Source organism: Sinocyclocheilus anshuiensis, unplaced genomic scaffold, assembly GCF_001515605.1.
Source record: "Sinocyclocheilus anshuiensis isolate Anshui unplaced genomic scaffold, SAMN03320099.WGS_v1.1 scaffold961, whole genome shotgun sequence".
Taxonomy (NCBI): domain Eukaryota; kingdom Metazoa; phylum Chordata; class Actinopteri; order Cypriniformes; family Cyprinidae; genus Sinocyclocheilus; species Sinocyclocheilus anshuiensis.
The window spans coordinates 1,495,451-1,511,363 of record NW_015557049.1 but is presented as its reverse complement, the minus strand read 5'-3'; the positions used below and the strand labels follow the sequence as shown (position 1 = coordinate 1,511,363).

Genomic DNA, 15,913 nt, shown 5'->3' with positions numbered 1-15,913 from the left:
AAAAGATTTTTGAATTTTGGCACACTTTTTTTTCTATATAGTGTTGATATGCTAACTAATAAATACTGTAAATTTTGTTATGCTAGCATGTGTGGAAATATTCAAACCAAGTGTGTTACAACTAACCCCACGTTACTTTATGCCCCGTGCTCCCCTAGTAGGGAAGTATGTAATTTCGGATGCAGCCAACAAGTCACCTATTGCAGGGCCAGGTCAATGGCAGTTGGATCCGCCCCTGCAATACGTGACTAGCAAGCTTTGCATGAGTTAAATGGGAATGTTAACAGACAGGTTCAAGATAAACACCTCCTTGTACCAATCACACCCAACTGTACATGAATTATATGTACATAATAAACAGTTCTCCTGATTTCATGAGGGTTAGATTCAGACTCTGGCATCTGCATGGCATTTTATTTTCAGTTCTGCAGGAGTAACCGTCCCTACTGCGATTTGCAAAATGGACGTCTATAAACATACAAACACTCACTTTTCTGATGCAACTGTTTCTCTAATTTGAGTGTTGATTCAAAGTTAAAAGTTTCTAGTGTCTCAGAATTTTTCATTAAGCTCTTTCTCACCTTTTTGGATCTCCAGCACCTACAGAACAAGGATTCGTCACCCAGGTCCTCAATGTCGAACGCATGCACCACTTTGGGGTTGTCTTTCTGCAGATCAAGGTTGACCTTTGGCTTAACACATTTGCTTTTGCTGAAAAATGTTTTGTAGATGAGGATTCCCACTGCTGCAGCTCCAAATGTCACAGACACTGCAGTGATGATCTCAGCTGAAGGAGGGCAGAAGACATCTTACCATACAGAGCCTTTTACTCCAATAACATCACAGTCTAAATGTTAGTTAAAATCCATGTTAGTTATAAATAACCCATTTTTAGATATACATGTATAAATTAAAATAATAATTTATGTTATTTAAATATAAAAAAATAAATACTTAAAAGAATACCATTATATTAATATTGCTATTATTAATACAGTTACTTAAATTAATTAAATAAAACTAAAGATAATAAATATTTGACTCCAATAACATCACAATGGCAGATCTACTGTTTGAACCATTAAACGTTGAATCTGCATTAAATAAATTATCATAGTAACTAAATCCATGTCAGTTATTGAAACTTTATAGAAACTATAGAAACCTGATAAGAACAGAGATAAGTTAGCCTAGTCTATTAGATTCTCAACGATGCAAGAGAACAAAGAGAACAAATGGAGACATTCAGAGACGCTCGCTTTGATATAATAACCTGCTGATGAGTTTATGAACCACATCTTCATTATTTCAGTTTATTTCAGTAGTTTCTATTAAATTACTGCTAAACTCCAACCATAAACACATACACTTGGGTAAAGTTGGTTTTATATTCGCATTCACAATATTCACACATTTCCGCGTTCAATAACTTTCTAATTATAAGTGCAATAAAGTTATTTTTTTGCATATTCTAATCAGCGACATCGTTGTCAACCTACTTCATTCTTGTCACAATCGCTCAAAGTGGCCAAGTATTGTTTTGATGGCATATTTACTTGCGAATGTCCACTGAATGTCCAATGTAGTGCGGGAAATTCGTTAGGGACCGTCTAAAAAGTTCTAATTGTTTTTCATTGTGTGCAAACAGACAACTATGATTTAGCCAACTACAGATGTACTGGCAAATATCACTTACATTGTTATCTATTCTAATGCTATAGATTTTCCTTTAGCAACAATAAAAATTGCATTATAACTATGCTGTTTGAAAATATGTTTAGTAAATTAAAAAGAATGAACATGTACATGAACTGTAATTTGGTAACAATCCAGAAAAGTGGAAAATCACAATGTCCTGAGCACAGTTAATGGCATAGTTAAAACAGCTGTTTTTATTTATTTATTTGCCTCAAAATGAACAAGAACTGTGAATGAGAGTACAACATGGATTTTTCTCTTTAAAGCTGTTGTGCACATGGTCTGTCCAAGGTTCTCTTAATTTGGAGGCTCCTTTTTATGGCCTGATCCTATCCCACAGTTTTCTTGCCATGCAGATAAAAAAAAAAAGGTTTCTTCACTTCTGGACATTGTCTCAAAACATCTACACCAGGCTCTCCCTCCTGTATCTTCATAGTCTTAGGTGTAGTCTTTAGACCCTCTGAGTCAGTGTGTGGATCTTCATATATAGGTTGAGAGTGGAAGTCTGTCTGTCTTTCCAAAATCTCAGTGTCATACTGGGTGTCCACATCTGCCTCTTCTGTAGCTGTGTTACATAATTTTAATCAATTAATACATTTTCAAACTCATTTACATTCACCCTCATGTTATGTGGGAATTTTATAATATTGTCATGTTGACCCCACAGTTTTACCAACTTTACCTTTTCTCTCTCTCTCTCTCTCTCTCTCTCTCTCTCTCTCTCTCTCTCTCTCTCTCTCTCTCTCTCTCTCTCTCTCTCTCTCTCTCTCTCTCTCTCTCTCTCTCTCTCAAACAACGGTGTGACCATAGCAACCCGGGATTATCTGCACATTTTTGCATGCAGATTTAGTTCTGCACAAATACAGTACGTATAAGGACTACTTGGCTACAAATCAATTTACCAGTTATAAGTTTGAGGGTGTGTGCTACAATATTTACAGTACTAAGAACAGTAAAAATTACCTGATCTGAAGTACTTCTGCAATGTACTTTAATTGTAATGTATATTTCTGTAGCTGTGTTACAGTTTTACCAACTTTACCTTTTCTCTCTCTCTCTCTCTCTCTCTCTCTCTTTCTCTCTCTCTCACACGCAGAAGCTGGTAAACAGAAAAAACCTCTCTCATATATGTACAGTATTGTCTAACATATAGACTACTTGGCTACAAATCAATTTACCAGTTATAAGTTTGAGGGTGTGTGCTACAATATTTACAGTACTAAGAACAGTAAAAATGATCTGATCTGAAGTACTTCTGCAATGTACTTTAATTGTAATGTATAAGTACTGTAAAACAGTTTTGATGAAAACACTAAGCAAAATGGATCATGTGCGAAAACAGGTGAAATGTGGTAAACGTTTTGAGAAACGTGTCTTTGTTTTGGAAAATTGGGCCAAATGAATCTGTTATAGTGTGTTAGCTATTGAGAAAACCTGTAAATAAGTAGTAAGCCCACTTAAAAAAAAAATTTTTCTTTCAATATTGTGATTTCATTCTTTTACCTTGAACTTCTGGCTCCACTTCTTCTCTCCAATTTTCATGGTATGCCCGTCTCACACCTTCTGCAGCCAGACGTAGTCTTTTCCTTATGCCTTCTCGGTTTATTCTCCCATATCCACTTACGTTTTTTTTGGTGTGTCATCATTAAATAAATCTATGGCAATTAAAAACCCTATTGAGTCTGCCTGGCACACATTCTATAATTAAGACTGTCATGAACTTTCTGAAAGAAACTCAGCGTAAACAGGATTTAGGTTGTTGTTATATATATATTAACACACAGTAGCTTATATAAAAATGTTACATCCCAACGACATCACACCTCAGTCCAGTAGATGGCGGTAGTGCACTTCGTTTGCAAACTGCCAATAAAAAACAGAAGAAGAAAAACGAAGAAGTTGTTCTTTGATGACTTTAGTCCCATGGACAGTAATCGTTGCAGCCCGTCTTAATAGAAACATGTAATTTGTAGATAGTCCCTCAGATAAGCGATGACGTCACGACACTCCATATTGGTAAGCGTGTTTATCAGCTTCTTTAAAACGTCGAGTTCGACAGAAACATTTGTTCTGATATGTGCTCATAATAGTCGGCAGTGATACTTGACCGAGAGTGGCTTTTTTAAATGCAGATTAACAAAGTTATTGAACGCTGAAGTCCGAATGTGCGAATATAAAACCAACTTTACCCAAGTAACACATGCAGCGTGAGCAAAACAGTACATTTGCCTTACAAAACACCTTTATATAAAAACTTTAATGCATCTTTACCTTTATGGAAAGAGTTGGACGCGCTCATGATTAATTATTATTGTTTGTATTATTATGATAATATTTTGCTCATAATTTAAAGATATTCAATCATCCTCAAGGCCAAATGGAGAGTTCAAACGGATTAACTGTGCGCTGTATTTACGCAGAGTGCGAGTTATTAAACAACGGAAGGACTTTTACTTTGACTTTACGGTTGCCCATGTGGTCGGTGAAGGTTGAACTGAGTGTGATAAACCAAAAAAAAAGTCTGTGATTTTTTTTTTTTACGTGTAACCTTGTTTTATATAAAATGATTTATTTCTTAGCGATTTATTTAAAGGTTTTCAAATTAATTCATAATACATTTTATTTTGCCACCATTTTCATACAGTGAAAGTGGGTGGTTTTAAATGTTACATGGAGCTCCAAATAATTATAAAACTACATTTATGGTTACAATTCTGTGTTGAAAGGCATGACAGTAAGCGATTGATCTTTTGTGTGCGTGTGACTTTTCAAAACCATTCATAAAAATAATACTTGTATTTTGAAGTAGTGTAACAGGAAGTCTTGCGCTACTTCCGAGATTACGTTGACAAACACACACACGTGTGCCCAGCAGCATGGATCTTAATAAGTGGTGTAATCTGAATTCCGAACCGAGGTTAAAACATCTAACAGAGGCAGGGTTTGGTGTCCCGAAAGAAAAACAGCGCGTGTCCGTGCAGGAGTTGGTGAAGGCGCACATTGAGTCATTTGATCAGGCTGTTACTGATCGATTATGTCGGGTTGTGGAGGTGAGGTACACACACATGTAGATTCTGTATGTACACTTGACAAATGAATGTATATGCAATAACATGCTGGCTAACAAATAAGTAAACAAGTAAAATCTCTCTGTTTTCAGGCCATTCCTCCTATGGATTTAATGTACAAGGGAGACCGAATCAGTCTGTCGTTTGTGAAGGCCATCATTCACAAACCAGCAGTTTCTAAAGGAGGAATCAGCAATGACCTGCGGGTCTTCCCTGCTGAATGCAGAGGCAGGCGTTGTACATATACAGAGGAAAGCTAGTAGTAAGTCTGGTAATTAAATATAATTAAACATGGTGAATTGTTGATGTACACTGACAGAACAACTGCTTGCTTTCTAGTATTATGACAAAAATAATAATTATAAAACACGTGTGTATGTGTGTGTGTGTACAAGTATGTGCTAAACACAAGTACACTAATATGTGCTAAATTCATATTTGCAAATATCACATTCATAATTGCATGTGATGAGTTTTTATATGAGATTATATAAGAACGTATTTAATGTTTAAAATGAATATTTTACTTATATTAATCAAATAATTCTATAGATTTTACAAGCTTTTTACTCCAGTAATATCACAGTGATAAATCTATTGTTCAAACCATTAAATGTTGAAACCATACTAAGAAATCATAGTAACTAATGGGTTTTAAAAATTGTTAAACATAATAAATATATATTAAAAAAAAATGTAATTTTCTTATTGTGTTCGATCACTTGATATCCAGTCTGGTTCCTAAAGCAAAACCAGATAACAACCATCAGTATTTTTAAAGAACAAATCAATTTTGTGTTTTCACAGGGAGATGTGAATTGGTCTGTTAATGGCGTTCCCAAAGGAATCATTAAACAGTCTCTAGGTCATGTGCCGATCATGGTCAAATCAAAACTCTGCAACCTTTATGGTCTCTCACCCAAAGAACTCATCGAGCATCACGAAGAAGCTGAGGTTAAAAAAATCACACATCACAGAACTGCATGTCATACGCCACAATCTTGGACAAAATGACACTTAGTCTCGAAATACTGGTAGGAAATGGGCGACTATTTTATCGTTAACGGCATAGAGAAGCAACCATCAGTATTTTTAAAGAACAAATCAATTTTGTGTTTTCACAGGGAGATGTGAATTGGTCTGTTAATGGCGTTCCCAAAGGAATCATTAAACAGTCTCTAGGTCATGTGCCGATCATGGTCAAATCAAAACTCTGCAACCTTTATGGTCTCTCTCCCAAAGAACTCATCGAGCATCACGAAGAAGCTGAGGTTAAAAAAATTACACATCACAGAACTGCATGTCATACGCCACAATCTTGGACAAAATGACACTTAGTCTCGAAATACTGGTAGGAAATGGGTGACTATTTTATCGTTAACGGCATAGAGAAGGTGATTCGTCTTCTGATCATGCCGAGGAGGAACTATCTCATTGCAGTATCAAGACCGAAGTTTAAGAGCAGAGGACAGGGCTACACTCAGTACGGTGAGTGCTGCATCTCTTCCAGATTGAATAAACCAATATAATTTATTAAATATTAATATGAATCTTCACTACCTGGACAATGGAACGGTGATGGTGAATTTCATTTACAGGAAGGAGCAGTTCTTTCTTCCCTTGGGCTTAAGGTAAAAGGAAGTTGTTTTCTCTTATAAGCTGCTTGAGACTTCCTGAAGTTGTTTATTTTGTAATAATGACCAGCTGACTGTACATTATCCTGATTTTACCAGTGTTATTTTAGTATTATTTATATACTATTGTCATGGGTGACATTTGACTCTTGAGTCGGGGGGGCAAGAAATATAAATATAAATATATATATATATATATTAGGGCTGGGTAAAAAATATCGATATCTCGATATTAATCGATTCTCATTTTTACGGAATGATATCGATTCTTAAATCCCAAGAATCGATTAGTCTAGCCTTTTTTTCAGTTAATAGATGGAACGTTGAAGGGCACCTCCCATCCAATATATCGCAATAAGCATTGTGCTTTGGCACTTTTAATATGAAACAAAGTCTCAGATTTCAAATTCTGTTCATTGTATCGCAGTATTCAAACAATAAATGTCGTTTTATTGCAATATAAAACTATATTTAAAAACTTTTATGTTAGGTGGGATTAATCTTGATTAATTTCAGAAAAAAATGTGCGATTCGTTTGGTTTTTTTAATAGATTGACAGCACTAATATTTTTATATTTGTCGTTTTTAATCATTTACAATGCTTCATGGGATTATAGTTTTCTTCTCTCATTAAAGCCTTTAATTACGCAGTCTTGCATTCTGTTTTCATTACAAGTTTTTAAACTCTTTAACTGTTTATTTGTGTTCAGGTGTATTTGAACGTGAGGAAGTGCTAGAGGAGGGAGTGACCACACATCAAGGGCTGTTTCCTCACAGCATGTTGAGTGTGGTGGCAGAATTCATCCCTTTCTCTGATCACAATCAGAGTCCCTAAAACATGTACCAGTGCCAGATGAGTAAGAACCTCACTTCCTTTGATGGAACATAAATTTTGTCTGCAAATATCAACTATGAGCTGCAACTTAGAAGGCATCATCCTGTTGTAGGTAAACAGACAATGGGCTTCCCGCTGCATTCGTACCAGGACCGATCTGACAATAAACTGTACCGTCTGCAGACCCCTCAGAGTCCTCTGGTCAGACCTGCGATGTACGACCACTACGACATGGATAATTACCCTATTGGCACCAATGCGATAGTGGCTGTCATTTCTTACACTGGCTATGATATGGAAGATGCTATGGTAAGCGTAACTTCCCATTAGGCATTTTCCAAAACATTCTTTTGCATTTGTTAATATTTTGTGTTTTTAACTTTCTCCAGATCGTCAATAAGTCTTCATGGGAACGTGGCTTTGCTCATGGTTCTGTTTATAAGACTGAGCTCATAGATCTGTCTGAGAAGGTCAAAGGTGATGACAGCATTGTGTTTGGGGTGAAGCCAGGTGACCCCAAAGTAATGGACAGACTGGATGCAGACGGATTGCCGTTTATCGGCTCCGTACTGAAGTATGGAGACCCTTACTACAGCTACATCAATCTAAATACCGGCCAGAGTTATGTGAACTTCTACAAGACATCACTTTAGTTTTATTTTGTCATAATTTGTCATGTTTTGACAATAAAAATAACCTTTAAATTTAGTCATCACATTTATCTATTTTACTCTAATAATTTTTGTATTACTATAATATTTATTAAAGGGGTCATATGATGTTGCTAAAAAGAACATTATTTTGTGTATTTGGTGTAATGAAATGTGTTTATGCGGTTTAAGGTTAAAAAAACACATTATTTTCCACATACTGTACATTATTGTTTCTCCTCTATACCCCGCCTTTCTGAAACGCGTCGATTTTTACAAAGCTCATCGTTCTGAAAAGCAAGGTGTGCTCTGATTGGCCAGCTATCCAGTGCGTTGTGATTGGCCGAATACCTCAAGCGTGTGACAGATATGTTACACCCTTACCATATTGTGAGGCCGTGTCCCGGCCGGAGCGAAGAGACAAAAACATTAAAACCCATTATAAACGAGGCATTTGTTGCATCCAGTGGGGACATAATTACGGATTATAATGATTTATACTGTCTTTTTACGCGTTGCGTTGCATCGCACCGTGTAAACATAAAACTATGTCTGCATTTGTGATCGGAGAAATGACAAACAACAAGTGCTACTCTACACTGCTCAAAACTCGTGTTTGAATCATCAGTGGCAAATCCTTTAAATATGAAAAACGTACTTACAGTCTGTGAGTCATAAAATTAAACAATTCTAATTTACGTTTTGTTTGTACTTTTGAGGAAGCACCCTCCACCCCATCAATTGTTCATAATTACTAAAAATACTATTTAGTAACATTTGACTGTTTTACAAAACTGTACAGAATGTTTCTCTTTAGTACTAATAAATAATTACACTGATCAAGTCTTTCAAGCTTTACGTATACAGCTGATTCGGAGTATTTTTTGACCAATTTATTTTAAAAGATAAACAGGGTTTTATGGAGGTAAAATTAGCACATTAAGACCAATAAAAGAAAATTTAAGGAATAATTTGAAGGGAACCTAATATGTTCTTCAAAGGGTTGTAATAGCAACACTTCAAAGTTTGCAAATTCAACTTTGAATAGATGTCCATTACTTTTAATTTATTTTGAGTTTGATTGGAACAAAAATAAGGTTTTCATGCCTCATTGGCAGATATTTGGTCTTGGTTTAAGCATGAACTCCATGTTGTTCAGTTTCTCAGAAAACAAGACTTGTGTCATTTTGTATCTCGGTTCATTTCTCTTGTTTTAAGGAAGTTTAGATATGTGTACTAAAAAAACCTGAAGATATTCATTTTTTTGCAGTGAATGCAATATTTAATACCATGACTATAAATTTAAGACTTTCTGTTCTAAGGCCTTAAGTTCTGGAAATTAAGACTTTATCATACTCTCATATCAGTCATGTGTTAATAAGTCAGACTTTTGCTCAGTACGTTTGTTGCTGCATGCATATAATCACAATGCATTATAAAGATGTGTTATGCATTTGTGACAACCAGTCTTTCTCACTAGTCACTGCACTCACTAGTTTAAATACAGACTGCAGTGTCACTATGTAGAACCACAAGAAACACTGTTGTATTTTGGTACAATATCACTGGAGAAATTAACACATTCAAGGACTGAACATCACAATTATTATTTTTTAATTTCCCTGTCATAGATATACAGTAGCTACAATACAACAAAACGATCACAGCGCACACAGTGACACTAGAAAGAAAATATCCATAAACCTACTCTTCACACGATTAGTTATAACAGCCGTTGAATGATTGCCCAATTAGAAGAACTTGATAATCATCCATATTTTGTTAGTTCAAATTAATATGAATTAAGGTGTAGGGATGGGAATTTTTAGAAATACCAGCTACTAACTTTCTTTCAACTGATCGATTAATCGTTAGCGTTATTACCGCAAAATGAGTTTTCTGGGTGGTAATTTTACATGAGTCTACGCGCAATTCACTCCGAATTTACTATTATATTTTCTAAAGTTTCATGAATGGGTCCCAGGACACGAATAGTTAGGCTGCTTTTATCTTCATTAGCCTACTCATCTTCGGAACCAAATAAATAAATTATTTTTTTTAGTAACGCATGAAAGTTAGTCGGGTGCTGCGCCGCTTCTCCTGGGCCATGAGTGCCGTGACACTGGTGCCACACAAACAGAGCTCCTTAAGTAAAGTTCACGGGACTATTTCTCCTCCTACTCATCTGAACGCGAGCAGAAACGCTTGCAGACACACTTGAGAGCGCTCACCGACGCCTCACTCACAGCGCTCAGAACAGACAAAGAAACGCGGCATCACTGTTGTACTTCATTATACGATTGTTTTTTTTAGTGCACATAATCTTTACTTGCAACGGAATGCTCCAACAATCTTGATGAGTCCGCATTATGTATTTAAAACCATGGTTGCGTGCGCGTTTGTGTAGTGGACATGAGGCACACGCAGCGCGCAAGCATAAATGTATTCGATTCGATTATCAACAGCGATTGATCGATTATTAAGCCGATTATTCAGAATAGGATAGATAGATTTATTTAGCACTTATATTTATTTATTTACATTATAGTAAAAAATCCAACAAATCCAACATCAGTTAATGCCTTACAAATAAGATATAAAATTAGTGAATTAAAACTATGGTTTAATAAGTGCAGTTCGAACCAGTGTTCGATTATATTTTTATATTTTCATTTTTATTTTACTTTTAGTTTAGGTTTTAGTCAATTTGTTATGTGCTTTTGTCATTTTTATCATTTTTTTATATTTCTATTTAGCTTTAAATTTAATTTCAGTTTCACTTTGACATTTTAGTTATTAAACTCAGTATCATTTATCATTTTCATTTACATCAAATATTTATATTTATTTCAGCTTTATTTCAATTACCAAAAACATTTTTTTATTTTATTTTAGGTAACAATACTGGTTTGATAATCTGTAGTTCCAAAATTAGTGAATTAAAACTATGGTTTAATAAGTGCAGTTCGAACCAGTGTTCGATTATATTTTTATATTTTCATTTTTATTTTACTTTTAGTTTAGGTTTTAGTCAATTTGTTATGTGCTTTTGTCATTTTTATCATTTTTTTATATTTCTATTTAGCTTTAAATTTTATTTCAGTTTTACTTTGACATTTTAGTTATTAAACTCAGTATCATTTATAATTTTCATTTACATAAAATATTTATCTTTATTTCAATTACCAAAAACATTTTTTTTTTTTATTTTAGGTAACAATACTGGTTTGATAATCTGTAGTTCCAGTTTATTATTTTTTAGTTTTTGATATTTCTATTTAGATTGAATTAAAGGCCTAACTATAATTTTTGTTTTTTAATAGAGATTTAATAAAATATTTTCATTTTATTGTATTTCAGCTTTATTTCAATTACCAAAAACATTTTTAAGTTCTTTTTTTTTTTCAGTGCCATTGTAATCACATTACACTGAGTAAACAGCATGAGAGCAGTATTTATCAAAAGGATGCTCAAAAGTAGGTTGGAACAACATGAGGGTGAGTGAATAATTGCAGAATAAGTATTTCTGGGTGAACTATTTCTTCACCAAATGTTGCATGAGGTTGCTATTAACACAATAAGCCTATGGCATTAGAAAAAATTACATTGAATTAAACCTTCAAATGCAATTCTCACCTGCCTCTCTTCTCTGTTTGGTTCATAAAGTCATTGGAATCTCTGATTCTGGTTGCCTCTGAATCAAATGAGTTTTTTCATTACTGAAAGAGATGGAAAAAGAAGCATGTTTGGTGCCTCACATGAAATCATTGATTTAATGATGCTTATTTTAGAAGGGAATCTCACTCAGGATCTTGGAGGTTGTCGGGATGCTTCAACAAAAGAAAAACCACACCACCATTATCATTACAAAATGCATCTAACTTGTAAACAACCTACAATCAAACAGACAATCACATTTTCTCTCTCAGACATGAACCCATCAAGGCACTTTCCAGTAATTTTGCAGTACTCATCTAAAACTTTAGATATCAGGATTTTGTAAGAAATATTATATATGTTATATAAACAATTATGTAACAACATTTACATAGCATGAAAGCTAGATAGTTGTACTTTATCTTAGGACAAATTTACAAACTTGTTACAAATTATCAATTTTATATTTCTGATTTATACTTTATTTACTTTTATTTTGGTTAATTCAATGTTGATTGCTAGAATATACATTTAATACTAGGGTTGCAAAACCTAAAAAAAAAGTACAATAAAACAATAATAAAAAAGATATGTAGTCTATACTTTTTTGACATTCTGAAGATTTATATTTCATTTCAATGGCCTTTTTTACTTTTTTTTAAAGCTATTATATAATGGAAGTAGCAACAGATCTTTTCTTTCTTATTGTGACGTACATCTGAGTGAAACGGATTATCGAAAATTGATTGAATTTTTTTTTTTTACCAATTATGTAAATACCCAAAGACATACGTCACCCACCCATGATTAATTTATTCCACAATTTAAATTATTTTTCAGGTATTGGCAAATATTAATATTTCTGTTAATATTTCTGGTTAATAATTCCAATAATTTAGTATTTTTAACATCTTAATAATGCAATTATAATCTGAAAATAAAAGACATACAATACAGTTTAATGTAGTTTGAAGAGAGTTGGATAGCTGATGTCTTATGTCCTGTTAAATATGCTACATGAACGTTAAAACTGTATTAATAAAGCATTTGCATAATGACCGTTACTTGATGGATTGTGGTTATGTCTACTGATTACTCAAATTACACAGGTTTATTTTGGAGTTAATATTATTGCCACAGAAAGAATAATTAGTAGGACATGAACAGCTTCAAGTAGAATATCCGGATTGTCATCTGGTGATTACAAGAAAGTATTATTTGCCTGGTCATGTGACCGCAACATTATGATCACTGTAAGAGAGGATCACACTTTTATAGATTAAAACAGTTTTTCTAAGCTGCTGATATAAGTCTTCATCACATTTTTCTGACAAATTTTCTTTTAAAAAAAAAACATGCATCTTTAGGTTCATATATGTAGACATCATCTCAGTTCAAGTAGAACATCATTCAGATTTAGTACACTAGGTACAGTGTAGTCTGGAGTCACAGAGCCCTGCGGGACAGATTTACAGGCACTGTTTATCCACACAGTGGCCCGTACCCCTGCATTAATGCCTCCCTGGATGTCTGTACTGAGACAATCTCCCACCATGATGCAGTCCTGCGGCCGGACTCCCGCAGACTCGAAGCAGTGAGTGAAGATGGAGCGAGCCGGTTTCTGCTCAGGATGATCTCCTCCGACTACCACCAAACTAAAGAGACCCTTACATCTCACCGCTTCGATCTTCTCCCACTGCGTCTGAGTATCACCGTTGGTAATCAGAAGTAGTTTGTAGATCTTCTGCAGTTCCTCCAGGAGAGATCGAACCTCAGGAGAAAGAGTCAGCACCTGTAATCTTGTGTTCTTCCATGTGTAGTAGCAGCTGCTGGCCAGAGCCAGATCAGGATCTGTGCCCTGTGTCTCATGTAGGGCTTCATACCAGTGATGGGTCCTCACATCGTCTATTGTTTTTCCTTCTGATGGGTCGAACGATTCATGGAGAAGCTTTCGTAAAAAGTGATCACAGATGTCTTTGATGTGGCTCTCCTGCACATGCATCGACTTCAACAGCTCACGCACCTAAAAAAAGAACACAATGTAAATCATAAGATCTACATCTCTAATGAACAAAAATAGCACAGTTTGGAGTTTTTGGAGAACAATTTCACAGTATTTCCACAGTACATGTCAAAAAACATGGCAATATCATGGTACTTTGATATACACTTAAAAGTGTGTAAAAAAAAAAAAGTACTATGACATGTGTACAAAAACCATGGTAATAGCATGGTACTTTGACACATACTTCAGAGTATGTCAAAGAAAATCATGGCATTGCCATTAGGAGTCTAAAAACCGTGGTAATGCCATGGTACTTTCAAATATTCTTCAAAGTATGTCAAAAAATACCATTACATATGCCAAAAAAACTTTGGTAATTTGATACATACTTCAGAGCACGTCGAAAAATACCATGGCATTACCATTATATGTCGAAAAAACATGGTAATACCAAGGTACTTTGATACATACTTTACGTCCAATAATACCATGGCATGTGTCCACAAAACCCAAGGTAATACTATGGTACTTTGATATATACTTCAAGGTACGTCCAATAATACCATGGCAAGTGCCCAAAAACTATGGCAATACCACAGTATTGTCAACAGTTCTTTAAAGTGTTCGTTTTACAGCTTTGTTCTTATTCATTCATTTACCTTCTGAATGGCAATACGTCCTGCGCCGGCTGTATCGACCAGCGTGTTATCCAAGTCAAATATAATCGATGAAACTCCTCGACGTTCCATCGTATTCCACATCCACATCCACATCCGAACACGCGGAACTCCGGCTACTGGCGTCAGGTAGGTGTTGTGATGCAACGCTCACATTGCATTCTGGGAGATGTAGTTCCCGAGAAAAAAAAAATACGGGGATTTATAACAGGTCTGTACATGATATGTAGTTTTTGTTAGGTCAGTCTTAAACTTCTTGTTTCTTCATTTTTTCGAGCAACTGTAAGGTTGTCAAATAAAATATTTCACTGTAAAATATCCTATTATTTTATTCCTATTTTATTCGTATTAGCCTATTAGTTGTAATACTAATAGGCCTAGTAGTTGTAGTACTGGTGGTGGTATGTATGCATTTATTTATTTATTTCAACTAAGTTGATAATTCTATTCATAGTATTTCATGTGATTAGATTTATTAGCCTAATTTAAAAATATATACAGAGCTGGGTAGAGTAGGCCTACTTACAAATTGTAGTCCATTACTGATTACACATTAGGCTACATGATGAAAAGTAATGTAATCTAGGTTCCCTTTTGAGGGAACTTGGAACTGCCTCCTCTAGGGGTCGCTATGGGGTAACGCCTTTCAGCGTGACCGGTGTCTGAAGCATATATCTAAAAACGACAATAACATTGGCCGGCGACAGCCTATGATGGCATTACCCTGCACGATCACAGTATAAAAGGGCGCCGGGATAACACGTCATCCTCTTCTTCGTCTTCACTGACCATTTGTTTATGTTAGCGTTAAGCTAAACACGACTAGGAGTGCATGTTCTCTCGGCTTTGCTCTGATACCTGCAGTTTCACACGGCTCGCGAGCTGTGTGTGTGTGTAGTGAAGAGCAAGCGCGTTCAGCTCGAAATGACGGGATATTTCTCCCTATCAGTCATTTCCTTTTGTTTATATAGGAAGTGTATAGTGTGGATCTGTCTGCAGTTGTTGGACAGAGGATTTATATCATGTCCTTCTATAAAAAAAAAATGTAAAAAATCAAAGCAGATAACCGTAAAAATAATAATAAAAAGAGCCTTCCATTCCATGTATGTCAACATAACAATTTTCTTTTTTTTAAAGCAAGGGGATGCGTGAGAATGGTTATGAGAAGATGCCCCCTGTTGATAGGAAGTGTATAGTGTGGATCTGTCTGCAGTTGTTGGACAGAGGATTTATATCATGTCCTTCTATAAAAAAAAATGTTAAAAATCAAAGCAGATAACCGTAAAAATAATAATAAAAAGAGCCTTCCATTCCATGTATGTCAACATAACAATTTTCTTTTTTTTAAAGCGAGGGGATGCGTGAGAATGGTTATGAGAAGATGCCCCCTGTTGATGAGATGCTGGCCTGATATCTCTCTATGGGGGAGACATTTTCTCTTGAGGCTCCCACCCTGCCATCCAATCCCCTTCAGGATGCATCTTGTTTGAATGGCAGGGCATACGTGAGTACGATCCATTTTTATCTACTCTATTGCTAGTTCTAGTGTATTCGATACTAGCCTTTCTCCGCAGCGCTACTTGGACCTGTTCTGTTTTTCTGACTTGTAGGTTCGACCGATTACAGTGATGGTTTCACTCATCGGTTCTGGTTCCAGGCTGGTGATAGCCCTCATCTTCGGCTTGGACC

The 15,913-nt window shown here is 35.3% G+C and overlaps 1 protein-coding gene and 1 pseudogene across 2 annotated transcripts; one reads left to right on the top strand and one right to left on the bottom strand.

Annotated features, from left to right (window-relative positions):
- Nucleotides 1-587: 587 nt before the first annotated feature.
- LOC107676393 (N-acylneuraminate-9-phosphatase-like) lies at nt 588-14,377 on the bottom strand. Of its 2 annotated transcripts, XM_016470937.1 has the most exons (5): nt 14,207-14,377; nt 13,047-13,565; nt 11,690-11,715; nt 11,522-11,604; nt 588-787 (listed from the first exon to the last, which is right to left on the bottom strand). In XM_016470937.1, exons 1-4 carry the CDS (start codon nt 14,318-14,320, stop codon nt 11,544-11,546), a joined length of 720 nt encoding a protein of 239 aa, XP_016326423.1. In that variant the 5' UTR covers nt 14,321-14,377; the 3' UTR covers nt 588-787; nt 11,522-11,543. The 2 variants fall into 2 exon arrangements, with proteins under 2 accessions (XP_016326423.1, XP_016326421.1); XM_016470935.1 differs by lacking the exons at nt 588-787; nt 11,522-11,604; nt 11,690-11,715 and having other exon boundaries at nt 12,490-13,565.
- On the top strand, nt 4,370-7,937 carry LOC107676371 (DNA-directed RNA polymerase I subunit RPA2-like; annotated as a pseudogene).
- Nucleotides 14,378-15,913: the final 1,536 nt, after the last annotated feature.